We start from the raw sequence: 15065 nt of genomic DNA on the forward strand, positions 1-15065 counted from the left end.
TGCCCTCACTGCCTGTTTCTCCTCTCTCTCTGCCCCAGGAACTCCAGGGCTGGGGCCTGGTAGGTTGCTGGGGTTGGAGGAAGCTGGATAATGATATTGTCACAGTGACTCACAGGTTCAGCTCGCTTTAGGCCCTTTTCCTGGCCCCCAGTAGCTTCATGTGCCATTCAGAGCCACAGCAGAGCGACAAACAATAGAACCCTCTTACCCCCAGCTGCCAAGAGCCTGGGGGCGGGGGCGGTCTGCCAGCTTTAGCTATGAGAGCGGACACAGCCACAGGCGAGCAAGCTAATCACTTTGGCTCCTACTTCAGCAATGGAGGCAACAGGTTTCTACCAGGCTTACCAAGAGCAAGACGGGCCCCCTGCCAGACCTTTTCCCACCATGGCAATGAGGCCAGGGAAGAAGCCAGCTCACCTCCCAGGAGAAGCATGCAGGCCTGGCAGTTAGAATGGTGCAAATTCAGGACATTTGATATGGAAGACAGAGGATAATATGGACCAATGCCCATTTTATTAGGTTACTTTTCAGATCTGAGCTGCATTTTAACCCTGAATCCTGCTTGTTAAAGTTGCAGCAGTTCAGCACAAGATTTTGGATCACCTGGCCTACCCTTAGCCCTGATTTATAAATACTGGATTTAATAAGCGGCTAGAAACCTAGAAAACAAGACACAGCACGCCCATTATGTATTTTTTTTTTTAAAAAAACACCTTTATTTAACAAGAAAACCCAAAAAGTTATTTACAGTAGTTTTTTGCTCCATAAATTTCATTCAGAGGATTCTTCCCTCCCCTTTGTTGCTTCAATCTCCACAAACATCCAAGCCCAACCAGGAGGGGCTTCACCATCAAGATGCCAAACAGGATACTGCTGTGTGGTGCCCATGCTGGATGGAGCAGTGCATTGTGGGAATTGCAGTTCTCTTCCCCCCCCCCCCCCTTTTCTATTATATACACCAGCCCCAATGCTTCTCAGCCCAGTCCCAGGAAGTTTGATCCTCTAGAATGGGGCAGAGAGGAAGGAAAACAAGAAGGTGAGAACTCTCCACACCCCCCCACGAAGCCAATGGTAAAGCCTTTCCCTTCTAGGATGGCCAGGAGATTGTGAGCAAAGCAAGGTTCGCCTCCTCCATCCAGGAACAGATGGGACCGGCACGGGGGGAAAGAAGGCGGAAAGAGTAGAAGAGAGAGAAAAAAAAAAAAGCCTAAATTGATCACTTTTGTCCCTTAAAAAACAAAAAAAACAACCCCCAACACCACACAGCTCTGCAGGGAACATCACTACGAATAGAAACCCAGGCTGGGCAGCTGCCTGGTGCACTGCAGCATTACCTCCTCTGGGAAAGGAATCTGTCAGGACAGAGTCAGGGTGCTTTCCCTGCCCTGCACCACGTGTGGTCCTTTGTACCAGCACACAGTGGGTGTGAGACACTAATCAAACCAGAATGGGAACATCTTATACCCACTGTTAAGGACCGCACACACGGTGTAGGGTAACAGGAAGTCAGATCTCTTGACTTATCTACAGGACATGGGAAGGGATTTCTCCCAACTGCTACAAGTTGCATTGCTCCTTCTCATGGCCCCATTTTGGTCTAAGCAAAAGGTTATTTAAAAAGATGGGGGGGGGGGGAATTCCCTGATAAGCCACCACTTTTCCCTTTATCGCCCCAAATCCCACAATGTACTGCTCTCCTTCCACTGCCCACAAGTTCCCATCTGCATGAGCATCAGGCACGGATGCCAGTCGTATCCTGCTGACATTAATATCACTATTCATGCAACATAATAATTAGGCTAACAACCTAGGATTAGTGTTTCTCAAGATATATAGGTACGTATATATCGCTATTTAACTTACATTTACAGTGAAACAGCAATATTAAACACGGGGATGTTCATTCAACCCATGTTGTTCCCATTTCTGCAGGCTCCAAGAGTTACAATTCAAATGAAAGGTGCATGGCCTGTAACTCACAGCTATTTGGATTCATAACTGCTCCGCGTGCAGGTTGTGGCCCACGCCACCCCACCCCACCCCCAACCCTATACTCCCGTTGGCAACTGCAACTATTCACAGGGCTACGTAGGTTTTTTGTTTTGCTTTTGTGGTTGTGGCCACAGAAGAGATTGCAGGCTCAAAGCGCACGAGAGACCCTGCTCTGCGCAACAAGCCAGCTGGCCACGGGAGGTCACCATTGCTTCACCAGTATGGCAGGAACTACATTCAGCACGATGAAAGCAAGAGTTTGAAGATTCCAACCTGCACGTAGGCAGTTTGTTGTTAGCACATCACTAGCTTCACCAAGACTCTGCTTTCCAGGGAATGCCTCATGCAGGCTGCGAATGTTACAACAGCAAGAGAACAAGCAGGCAGTCCACGCCCACAAAGATTCCCTCTTCTGCTGGAAAGAGGGTATTTATAAAAGAAAAAAAAAAGTACAAGTTATTTCACAGTCAAGATTAATCTCCAACCCCATTCAAATGCCCTTTCCTCTGCTCTTGGTCGGTATCCTCCCAGGACATCAGTACATTCCTGTCTTCCTTCCATGATAGGAAGTGCACATCTTCAGCAGGAACGCACGAGAAACGGTGAAGTGTTTCCCAAAGGAAAAAGAGTCAATCAAGAAATGTTTTCAGCATATAAGATTGCTGAATAGCACCTCAGAGATTTTACTGGCAACAACAACATTAGGGGTTTTTGTTTGTTTCAATGGGAAAAAAAAAAAAGCCACAGATTTAAGTTTTCCAGTTACTTTGATCTTTGCCTTTCCACAGGCTCTCCAGGGCTGCTCAAGGCTCTGCGACTAAACTCTCCGTTCACAAAATATATACAAGGCAGAAACAAAGAAGTGGGCCAGAGAGGTTTAGGGGAAAGTCTTTTCCTCCTGGGTGTTCAAAACCCAGACGGTTTCTCTCCCCTTTAGATGTAGTTTTGGCTGGACACTTCGTCTGTTTTTCTCCCATAAAGTCAGCAGGTTTTACACAGCAAAATAGTCATCTAGTAAGAGGTCAGCCAGCTACAAAGCTCTCGCTCCACATCAGCCACTAAGATCCTTCCAAGGAGCCATGCCTCCCTCCTTTAGGCACCTGAAGAGAGGTGATGTCACCAGCATGATATAAGAAACCCAGGGTGGAATCAAAGGTGCAAGGGATGCTTGACAGCTTCCGAACACCGTGACAATGAGAAGGGTCATGTGTCCCCCCAGATGAAGATACTGCAGTCCACAAGGGCTGCTTTGCGGAGGTCCGAATGCCGTCAGGCTCCTTGGGTTCCCTCCTGGTGGGAGAAGGACGTATAATGTCTGGGATGAGGATCTTCACTGCTGAGAAAAACAATAGGGGGAAAAAAACAAAACAAAACAAACACACCTTCAGCCGGCAGAGGCCAAACCCGACAGAACCCTAGAAGACAGGAAGGGTGGGCAGACCCAGCTGGAGCCAGCACAGAGCAGGTTACTTGGAGACTGGGGCAGCCTGGGGCTCCGTGTGCCATAACGGGGGCAGCTGCCCATTCTGCCGCTGCGATTCCAGCTCAGCCGCCTTCTGCAGAGCCACCTCCACCAGCAACTGGAAGCTGCTGAAGTCCTCTCCGAAGAGCTCGGGCGGCGTGGGGGGCGGGGTGTTAAAGAGTCCGCTGGTGGGGCTGGCTGCGTCCGTCCTGGCCAGCAGCACCATGGTGCTGCTTGTGCTCAGCTGAGGCTTGGGGTGGAGGTCCGGCTCCGTCCTGGGGAAGGGAGCCTGCTTCTCCTGCTCAGCCCCATGGGTGCTCACCACTGTCAGGCTGCTGGCCAGCGGCTGCGTGGAGGAGCAGATCACCTGCGGGCAGACAGACATGGACATCACCTTGGGGGTGGTGGCAGCCGTAGCAGGAGCCACAGGAGGCATCACCGGCCCCCCAGAGCCTGTGGCAGCCCCACGGGGCAGGGCCACGTCTGCGGTCTTGCCCCCTCGGCGAGAGATGGTGAACTGGTTGGGGTCCTTGCCGTCCTTGCGCAGCATGTCGGGGAGGAGCCGTCGCCGGGCATTGATGAACCAGTTACAGATCTGGGGAGACAAAACACAGCTCAGTCAGGTCGTCTGACAGTGCAGTCCTGCGGGTGAGAGGCCAAGGCACCACGGAGCCAGGCAGGACAAGAATGCCTCTTTGCGGAGGGAAAGAGAACAGCCATGACAGGAATGTGGCTGCCCTCCGGCCAGAGCCATGACACCTCCCTATCCTTCACTTCCCCCAACTCAAGCAGAGAGGTGTAAACTTCCCTTCAGCACTACCCTCAGGGAGGGCAGGCTGAGCTGCTGCCATCTGCCCTCCTTCCCTTCGAGTTGCTGATGGCCCAGGCAGGTCTGAGGTGGAGCCAGCGCTCCGGGGGCCCAGGCTGCTCAGGGGAGCTGATTCACCTGGTTCCTGGCCAGCATAGCCCACTTTGGGGCCTGGGCCAGCTCCGTGCACAGCTGGCCTGGCAGATGGGAGGCTGTGCCTCTTTGTGCTGTTACTCTGCTGCCTCAGGGGCAGGGATTTAGGGTTCCCCCCCACAAAGACCATGTTACACTCTGGCTCATGGCAAAACTTTGATACAGGCCGAGCTGCAGACTAACCTCCGTCAGTAACTCTACAGCAGCGATTCAGGACACGGTTATAACACTTGTAGCCCTGCCTCAGACAAAGCTAGAGCCCCGCTGACAAGAATGGTTCAGGATGGCTGCAGCTAACATGGCTCTGAGCCCACTGTGGGGAGAGGCTCAAGGGTCCAGTCCTGCTCCCAAAGCCAATGAGAGCTTTGCCATCCATGCCAATTGGCCCTTAGCAAACCATGTCATTCTGAAACCTGTAAGAACAAAGGTCATTTGAACCATTCTGGGAGAACCACTCACTGCAGTAATCAGATTGCACAAGTTTTCCTGTATGTCCCTCTTCAAAATAAGCAGGAAGAGGGGGGCAGTAAGGTCCAACTGGTTTGGCCCAAAAGACCAGCTGTGTCCTTGTCACCTGAACACGTCTCCTACTCTGACATACTACCCAGTCAACGCAGGGCAAAGCTGAAAGGGAGTCTTCCAAGACGCCTAACATGCTTTCCCTTGCTCCAGATCTGATCAGAAGATGGATAGGAAGTAGAGGATGCAGCATTTGTACATGGCCAACTCCTGCCATAAGACTCACTCTAGCTCAATGGGCCCATACATCCCAGATCCGGAGACAGATTTCCCTCACGTAATGCAAGGACTTTGTTAAACAAACACAGGCAGATTAGCGTAACATTCTTGCCCGCCTGGATGCAGGTCAGCAACACTCAGGCATGGAAGAGACACTCCTCCACATGACTGCTGTTAGGGCAATCACAATCCAAGACTCGCCTGCTAATACAATGTTGACAATGTGGCTTTTAACAGTTATAAAGCTTTAACTTTTTCAATCTCAATGTCGACAATCAATGAATAATTGTCTCCCCCCCATATTTCCCATCGTTGTGACGATTTAAATAGATCAGAGTTCTTAAAAACAAACCGATATTATCCATAAAACTTGAATTCTGACAAGTCTATTTATACGATGCCTTTCATCCCAGCACACTTCTCAAAATGTATATATGTAGGAATCATTTCACACGGACCACTGAAATATGGCTATCTCTGGGGTGAAGTGCAGAGGCTGTTAACTGTGCATAGCAACTCTACAGCTAAGAAGAAGTAGTAAGGATTTGTTTGCTATTTAGGGTTTCCATTTCTTTACAGAAAGATGGCCCTTTCCACCCTTGATCTAATTAATACTGCAGTGCACTATAAAAGTGGTACTAACATATTACCATTTATTTTGCCAACCAGCAGAATTATGGTCAAACTCTCAAAGGAGCATTCAAAAATATGTGCACTAACTGAGCAAGGCTCATGGCTAGATGTTTGCAAGCCCCTTGGAAATGCAGCTGCCATTTATTCAATTTGCTCTGCAATGTATATCAAGATCTAAAACAATAAAAAGCTAGATGAAAATCACTGTGTTCTACATAGAAAGCAATTAGAAGAGTATGAAGCAAAACGACTGATCTCTTCCGAATCAACAGCTGTGCAAAATATACCGCCTAGGACAGAAAAGTTACTGCAACTTGGATCACTATTATCAAGAGCTCTGTTTTTTTGTGACTTTCAGGCAATAGTTTGCATCTGACACTTTTACAAAAGTCACTATTTCATGCCACACAGGCCCTAATCTTGCAAGCTGTGTGAGAGCTCTCTCTGAAGTTCTGCATGTGGAAGGCTTCAAGGATCAGACAATGTCTCTAGATTCTAGTCTGATTTTCTTAAAGGGGCACTGTCACAAAAATCATAGGCCCCATCCTATCCCGTGCTCCCACTTAAGTCATAGCAGGACTGGGACCCATCATTTAACACCCACACTTCTTAAAGGCTATAAGCAATGATGTAGAGTATTCAACAGAAAAAGCCTTTAAATAAAAAAATACAAAAAACCTATTGACTTTGTACCATTCATCTTGTTTGTTTTCCTTTATACATATAACTCAGTGTGGATAGCACAACTAGAGAGGGGAGTTTTCTCTCTGCTTTACCAGGATAATTGCAGGTAACAGATTAGGGCCAGATCCTCAGCTGACGTAAATCTACAGCACTCTTCTGAGATCACTGGGGCTCTGCTAAGTAACAGCAGCTGAGGATCTGACCCCTAACAAGGTAATTAGAGTGGTTATGTTCGGTTTCTAGTCAGCTGCCCTCTGTGTGTTGGACACTGGCACTAGGCTGTGGTGTGCCTGGATTCACACCATACAGCAGTGGTCCCCAACCTTTCTAGTGGGAATAGCACATTGGTATTCCCAGAAGACTGTGGCGGGTGCCAAAATGCCGCAGCCAATTAAGACGCATCACCTCTGAAATGCCACCGGGGGGTTCTCTGGCAGCCACACTTGGCAGCGGGGTGTCCTGCAGGTACACAAAAATGCCCGGCGGGCAGCGCTTTGGGGACCCCTGCCATACAGCATGGCTTGGATTAGACAAAACACACTTCAAGCAAGCATTAGTATCCAGTAGGTTTTGTAACTAACCAGCTAATGCAGGGACCAACCTTAACTACCCCGTTCCCCTTTAAAGGGTAACCCCCAGCTTATTTTTAAGTAAGGCCAGTGGTTTCCCTAGCACCAGTTCTTTTGCTATTCACCATTACAGCACACAGAGCGGTGGGAGCTTGGCAATCACTGACGGTTTCAGCACTTCACACTACTGGCCCCAGACAAGCCAAAAGCAAGAGCTCCCACTGAGGTCCCTGGGAGTTACAAGTGCTCAGTACCTCTCAGAATCAGGCCCCATTATGGATGGCTGGGGTGTGTGTACACACACACACTTCTATGGAGTAGGCCTGTTGGGTTCCTCTAGATTTGTTTGTTTGTTTGGGGGATGGGTAAGGAAGGAGCCGGTGGGGGGTGTTAAGTCAATTTCAAACTCACAGGCAACAAAGCTTTTGTTGAATCTGCAGGTTTCCTGGGACCAGGCACAAGAGTCTTATCTACTTTGCAAAAAGTTGAGATACATGGCTTCCTGGTTTCCCTGGAGACCGAGCACTGCTGCTCTCACATTCCTTGTCTGCCAGCCACTGGCCCCCTGCTCTGAGAGATGGTGGACAGAAATATATAATCACATGCACTGGACTGGGTGGTGGCTGGTACTTAACCCGATTTTTAAGAGACTCTAAGAGCCTGGGCGACTGGCAGCGGTTCAAATGGAAATGTCAAGTCTGAACCTCCAATGCCACCTCTGGGGTGCATTCAGGGCTTAGTACATTTCGTTTTCTCTGTGATTGCAAAGAGAGAGGTTTGCTCAGATCCTCCCCACACCCTGAGTCACTGCCATCACACCACGATGTGACGGGTGCTACCTCAGAGCTCCCCCCGCCATGGAAGGCTGGGGGAAGAAGAGCCACTGGAAGTGACAATGTTAGTACACAAGGCACTGCTTTGGGGCACTTATGCACTATTTGATACCCTTTGTATTATTATTATGCCTACATCCCAAACTTATCATCAACTTTGTCTGCTCCAGATAATGGATAGCCACTGGCCCAAGCACCACTGAGCCAGCTCCATAGCTCTCTAGCATCACCAGAGCAGCTGCAGCGTTCCCAAAATGAAAGGGAAGACAAGTTTAGAGAGAGTCACATGCTGAGTGTATGTCTGCCCTGCTGCTAGGGGGTGGGGGGGTGGCTCAGTCAGCCGTAACAAAATACACGGCCAGATTGTCCAAGTGTTGTGCAGAAGCTGCCTACACAATTATCACAAGTGCATGTGCAAAGCAAGTCACTGTGCACATCCAAATGTACAGTTAGGACATCCAGTCACGTGACCGTGCCCTGAAATTAGGTGATAACTGGCACCTGGTTTATTTGAAAAATCTGGCCTTTCAGTTTTTAAATAAGAATAAAAAACAACCAACAACAACAAAAATCACCTTTCAGACTTGAGAACCTTGAACTTCTAGGTTCTGTTCGCCAGCAAGTTGTAAGTGAGACAGAAAACAAATAATGACAGGTTTCAGAGTAACAGCCATGTTAGTCTGTATTCGCAAAAAGAAAAGGAGTACTTGTGGCACCTTAGAGACTAACCAATTTATTTGAGCATAAGCTTTCGTGAGACACAGCTCACTTGCATCCGATGAGGTGGGGCTGTGGCTCACAAAAGCTTATGCTCAAATAAATTGGTTAGTCTCTAAGGTGCCACAAGTCCTCCTTTTCTTTCTTAAAACAAATAATATTAGCCGAGTCTTTTATAGGAACAGCAGCAAGACAGAGCATAACAGCATAATCTTGGCTTCTGATCTTCCACTTCAGCAGGGTCAGGCCTTATCGGCAAGTAGCTGGGAGACATGGAAGGAAGACCAGAGCACTACAGGAGTGGGGGCTATTTGGCAGGTGGCACTTTTCCTCTAAGCCAGCACCAGTACACTGGCTCCAAGGAGCCCTATGCTACTGGAGATGCCATCTTCAAAATACTCTGCAAAAATCACAGTTAATCATCACTTGCTGTCATGAAGGATCCCCAGCGCTTTTCACCAGAGTTGGGATATTGAAGGCCAGCACACTGGCCAGATTCCTGGTGGGGGACTTACACTCTGTCCACATTACAAGGAAAACCCCCATCACCATCCTTTGGTTTCTTCTCTCTTTGTCCTACAGGGTTGGGGTGGGGGGGTGGCGTGGCTGGAGGGAGGACCTAGCAGTACAACTCCTGCTGTGATCAAGAGTATTCTCCACACAACGGGAGGGGTATGACTAGGACCGCACCATTCGCAAGGGGAGGGGTGTTCCCCAGCATAATTGGGGTATAGGCAGCTTCGCATGTCAGAATGTCCTGTAGTCTGCTGCTCATCCTGCAGCACAGGTAAGGGGGGGGGGGGGGGGGAAGAACCTGCGTCCACCACTGGTTGTAGCACAGGCCAGCCTCTCTGGGCCTGGCATACGGAAGCTGCAGCCAGCTCAGCCTCTGCCCCAACAGAGTGATCCTTCCCAGAGCCCCTCACCACCCAGACCCTGCTGAGCCGGGTGCCGTCAGGACATCTCTAGAGAGGCCAAACTGACAGGGCTGGAGCGGGCACATCCCACAACCTAGCAGCACTCAAACTCACCTTGCAGAATGCCCCCTCCCCACCCCCACCGGTAGGGATATGGTTTGCCACAGAACGCACAAATCAAGCCTTCCAGGGGGCAAGAAGAGGGAAGTCTCTCAGAGCGTCACAGTCCAGAGAATACTCATGATGCTGGGACATGTCCGAGTTGGAGTTCCACGGCAAGAAAAGGAAAGTGTGGGGCGAAAGAGCCCCACAGAGACAGGTCAGCCCTGAATGTGCTTAAATATCACCCAGCAATGGGCTTTAGCTCTGTTGGATCATAGGATTGGGGCCCCTCCCCATCTACAGCCCCATCCCATTTAAGTTTGGGGGCTGGCAGCCAGCATGCCTTAGCTGATCTCAATTGCCATCATACCACACAGGGAGACAGGGAACAGGGAGGGACCCAGTCAAACCCAGCACCTTGAACTGCACCCCAAGATGGCTAAGAAATCAGTGCTGAGTGCAGAAGAGGCATTAATGCCCCAGCCTCCTCCTGCACTAGCCAACATTTGCCTTCAGATGTGCCTCATGTGAATCACTCTGCAGTGACCCTGCGGGAGTGACCAAGGCATGGGTCCCCCTGGCACAGCCCACATTCAAAAAGAGGCATCGTAATCTTCCAGCCTTGCACAGATGGATGGAGAATTGCTCTAGGATGCTGCTGCTCCCCATGCCAGCTTCCCCAGACTAGGTTACTGGGACGAAACCATCACACTCATTCTGATATCCGAGTCTCTGGAGTAGCACTCTGCCCACAGTAACTCCCCAGCTGCGCTGCACCCTCTTCTAATGCAGTGGGTTCAGATTCAGACCAGGTGCGAGTGGGTGTCACTGCACAACCCTCCAGTGGAGCTGCTGCTGCAACTAAAGTCTAATCACATTTCACCTGTCTCCTCTAGCAAATCCAGCAATTTTTCAAAGGCACTATTTGATAGGTGTACAGGTAGCAGCATCTGCCCTTTAACTTAGCACTCATGAGAGCAATAGTCCAGTAGCACTCACTAGAAAAACCTTATAAACAAATAGGAATAAGACCCCAAGGCAATTTTTGTAAGAGTAGAGGTTACACCCTGTCCAAAAGGCCAACCCCGCCCCCCTTACAGTTTTGCATTGTGGTTGCACTCCACTGCCACAGAACTGGGCAGCAGGTGTTGGGGTTATGGATCACTCTGGGGTCTTTCAGGAGGAAAGGTGCTGTACATGTAAAAATAGCTTTGCTGCTTAACCTCTCTGCCTCAGTTTACTGCCGTAAAATGGGCCCCCCCCCCCCCCCAATACCTACAACCTGTCTCACGGGAGTGGTGCCACGTTTAAAGCATTAGAGTACGCAATGCTCTTGGAGATCTTCAAACGAGTTCTCCTTGCACAATACAAATGCAAAGCACTTTTCTGCCAAATATTTTTAGGCAGGGCCAGGTCCCAACCCCCATGTGCCATGCATTTAAAACCCCTCCGGTCACCAGAAATACATCCTCTTGGGGGGATAGGAAAGGTCGAGAGAAGCTCTCACCTGCAGCACAGAGAGGTTGGTCTGTCCAGACAGACTGAGTTTCTCTTGCTCAGATGGATATGCATTGAACCTATGCTCATACAGCCAGTCTCGGAGGATCTTCACCGATTCCTTCGGGAGGTTCCCCCTTCTTTTCCTCTTATTCGACTGCAACAGGTCCAGAGAGGCAGTCCCATCATCTTCTCCGAGGTCACTGTCTGACATGGTGGAGCTGCCTGCAGACCGCTCCTGGTTAAAGCCTAGCAGAGGGAAAACAAAACAAGGCACAGGTTATGCCGCATTCCATTTTGTGACTGGCCTGATGCAAAGGGGTTAAATTAACAAGCAGTCCCTCAGCTGAGCCCTGTTTTGGGCAGAATCCCAACCTTGAGAGTGGCTCAAAGATCAAGATGAAGCCATCATGTTCAATCTAGTCCCATGCAGACCCCAAACAGCAACTCAAAGGCACTGCACCTCCATCTCCTCCTTTAGAGGGGTTTATTGCCTTGTATTCCCCACAGTAACCGGTTCACATTTATAATATAACCCCCTTAGAGGCCAAAATGTGAAATAAACAGAAGTTACAGGGTGCTCTGTACAACAGACCATTTGTTCAGAAGCCTAACATTAGTCCCCAAGGCCCTGATCCTGCAGATTTCACGTGCTTCAAGCTAAGCATGGGCTTAACACTCCCATTCCCCTGGAACAACTCAGTGTATTAAGGAGTTAAGCACACCTGTAAACTTTTGCAGGATCAGGGCCCAGCACTGGCCGCTTTAAGAAAACAACACAAAGCCAACCATGCATTATGAGTGTCTGGACTCCAAGGAATGTGCCAAACTTGTGTTAGTCAGCCTCACAATTCAAAGTTGTGACAGCAGTTAGAAGAAATACCCTTTGATCTTGCATATAATTCGAGGTAAGACTTTGAATATAAATCTAAACCCCTCTGCCTACCCTGCAAAGTGTTTACAGAAGCCCATTGTCACCCCCTGAGCGTGTTAGCCCTCGGCAGAGCGCAGACATGAGAACGCTCAAAGTCATTTCTTGGTTTGCTTTTAACAAAAAAAAGTCTCCAAGCTCATTTGCTACTCTCCCTCCCCCGTGCAGCTGCAGACATCTTCGTTAATTGATACACAACCCAATGGGCAAAATTCAGACTGGCCTAAGGTTGATTCCTCCAGTTAGCTCATTACCCTTCCCGGCCATGTGGCAGAGTTGGTCTGGAGATGGCATTCAAAACCGCGGCGCTGCTCTCTGCTCCCCAACACGCACGCACACCACAAAGCAGATTCAAGTCCACTGCCATGCAAGCCCCTTCCTCCCTTCAAGAGGAGAAAATGGCAAAGCTGTCTCCCTAATTGGAAAAGCAAATGGATCCCTGGCCGGCTCCTGCCTGCAGCCCTGAGTGGCCCAGGGACCACGGGGAGCTGCTGGCTACGTGAGAGACAGAGAGGCCCTCTGCTGTGCTCCGCTTCAAGGCGCTCTGTAACTGAGCCGGGATGGAGGAGGGTCTGCTGGTTCCCTTTGGCCGAGCTGCCCCCACCCACCACCAGCTGCCCAGGGGAAGCGCGACCCAGCCCGAGGAGAAATCCAAAACACCCAGAGGGGCGGGGGGTTAATAGCAGTAGCAGATTTAAAACACGCTGGTTTGATCTAAGTTCTGCCCAGCCCCTCCACATGCAAAACCCCAAACGCTCTGCAAAGCCGGGTTTCCAAAAGTCCAACATCTTCTCCAGACAGCGGCCGCGCCCCCGCACAAAGGGAGTGCGAGTGGACACACCAGCCCGGGCAGCTCCCGACCGGCGAGACCCTTCAGACCCCCCCCAGAAACTCCTCTCCTCCGCTTGGATTCAAAAGAAAGAGACACACACAAAAAGGAGAAATCACGTGTCCCAAGTAAAGTTCCCCCTCTTGGTAAGAGACCAAAAAAAGCAGCCAAAGCAAAATCAAATCCCCCTTTTTCTTCAAAACCTGAGTTTATAAACGAACCCCCAGCTCTGGGTGCGGGGAGGGGGCTGGCTAGTTTGGAAAGTTGCGGGTTGAATCCGGGTGCAAGGCGGGGGGCGGGGAATTCCCCCTTTCTTTAAATCCCTGCCTCTCTCACACACACACACACACACAAAACAAACTGGGACTCCATGTTTTCTGCCTGTTACATCTGCGATCTTACCCCCAGACCTCCTCTTTCTCCTCGGCCCTTCCATGGCATGGGGAGGGGCTCCCCCAGGTCCAGCTGCACCCCTCCCTCGGTAAAAAAAAAAGGGTATTCCCCCCCCAAAAACCAAAAAAACACGCCCAGAGGGGAGCAGAGCTCGGAGGGCGAGGCAGAGACACGGAGAAAGTTTCTCTGTCTCTTTCCCGGAGTGACAGATGCCTAGACAGAGTTCTCTTTGTTCCAAAAGAAACAGGAACTTGCGCGGTTCCCCCCCCCCCCCCACACACACACACCACCACCACCTAACCTCCACCCCCCCTTTCTCCAACCCCCCCCCCCCCCCCCAGCTGTCACTTTACAAGCTCAGCAAACAACAAAAATTCCCCGCAAACATGGATTGCTGAGTTAAGACGGGGCTGGGGCGAGAGATTTGGAGATCCAGAGGGGATAAAAAATCCGCAAAGAGGAAAAAATACCCTGGTGGGTTTTTTTCCTGGAAGGGGGGGTGCTGTGCAAGAGGATCATTCATTCGGGGGAAAGCAAGGCAAGGGGAGGCATGCGGTCGGGTTTGCTGGTCCTCCTGAAATGTTGCAAGAAGTGTGATCAAACAAAAGATTCCTCCCCCCTCCCCGCTCTCCATAGTTCAGTGCTTTGAAGGTATTTTTTCCCCTCCTCTCCCCCCAGTGCCTTTTCTTTTCAGGGTGATGCAGGAGTTTCTGCAGAGTTTGGTGGCTTCCTCCAAACCACGAGGATGGAGGGGGGGGTTGCTGCCCCCCAGGCAACCAGTACATGGGAGCCGGATGGGCAAGCCACGCTTCGCCAAGCACAAAGTTTTCCCGAAATACACTCAACTTCCCAGACTTACTTTTCCTCGTCGGTTTCATGTCCCCGCCCGGGTTCAGTCCAGCTCTGGGCCGGAGGGGAGTCCGCGCAGCTGATGGGTGCTCCTGGCTCGGGGAGGAGAGTTGCCCCCCTCTCCCTTTGTGTAGCCTGCGGAGGCTTTTAAAGAGGAGGGGTCTGGGGCTGTTGGTTGGGTCTTTAATACCTGACACGCTGCCTGACAGCTCCGGCTGGAAGCCACCTCTGGGGCTTGACGTCAGATCCCCCCTTCCCAGGGCTGGTTCACAGTTTTAGGGGCAGCAAAGCAACCGCAGGCAGTTCGCCCCCCATGAGATCTGAAATGTGGGGGAGGGGAGAGGAGGAAGGGTGGGTGGTACACGGCAGAGAATCTCCTCCTCCCCTCTCTCTGGAGAATGCAGAGGGCAAGTTGCCTCCTCTAGCCTGTCAGAGAGGAACCACCAGCCCACTCGTGTAGCCGCTGCTGCCCAAGCCTCGGTGCAGAACATTATACAGATAAAACCCAGCAGAAGAGCAGTGTAAGCACACGAGGTCTGATTGTTAGCGGGCGCCTGCGAATCCGGACTAACTGCACTGGAGCCAACCCATGTAAACTAGCTTGAGAGGAGGAGCTCACAAGGTTCCGATGATAGCTGTGTTTTTGGTGCTTAGTTTATGCAAATCGTGGGCAATTTTCAAGCTGTATATATTGGGTTGTTTTTAATGGAAAGCATTTCTTCCCAAAGCATGCTCCAAACTTTTCAGCCCAGATTTTCCTCCCATCACTTCTCGGTTGGGAGGAGGCGGTCTCCTTCAGGCCCCGATTCAGGAATGCACATGCTTCATTTTAAGCCCCACAGCAGTCCCCCTGACTTCAAGACCATTACCCCTGTGCTTAAAATGAAGCCCATGCATAACTGTTTGCAGCAGCAAGGCATTTAAAGCAGGAGAAGCTGACAGCAGCAAAACTGCATCA

General features: G+C 50.5%; 1 protein-coding gene across 3 annotated transcripts; it reads right to left on the reverse strand.

Annotated features, from left to right (window-relative positions):
- Nucleotides 1-685: 685 nt before the first annotated feature.
- TGIF2 (TGFB induced factor homeobox 2) lies at nucleotides 686-14618 on the reverse strand. 3 transcript variants are annotated; one of them, XM_048820482.2, is made up of 3 exons: nucleotides 14118-14618; nucleotides 11116-11354; nucleotides 686-4049 (listed from the first exon to the last, which is right to left on the reverse strand). In XM_048820482.2, the coding sequence occupies exons 1-3, from the start codon at nucleotides 14134-14136 to the stop codon at nucleotides 3459-3461; spliced, it is 849 nt and encodes a 282-aa protein (XP_048676439.2). In that variant the 5' UTR covers nucleotides 14137-14618; the 3' UTR covers nucleotides 686-3458. The 3 variants fall into 3 exon arrangements, with proteins under 3 accessions (XP_048676439.2, XP_048676438.2, XP_048676437.2); XM_048820481.2 differs by lacking the exon at nucleotides 14118-14618 and adding an exon at nucleotides 13268-13472; XM_048820480.2 differs by lacking the exon at nucleotides 14118-14618 and adding an exon at nucleotides 12291-13188.
- Nucleotides 14619-15065: the final 447 nt, after the last annotated feature.

Source organism: Caretta caretta, chromosome 13 (assembly GCF_965140235.1).
Source record: "Caretta caretta isolate rCarCar2 chromosome 13, rCarCar1.hap1, whole genome shotgun sequence".
In the NCBI taxonomy this organism is placed as follows: Eukaryota; Metazoa; Chordata; order Testudines; family Cheloniidae; genus Caretta; species Caretta caretta.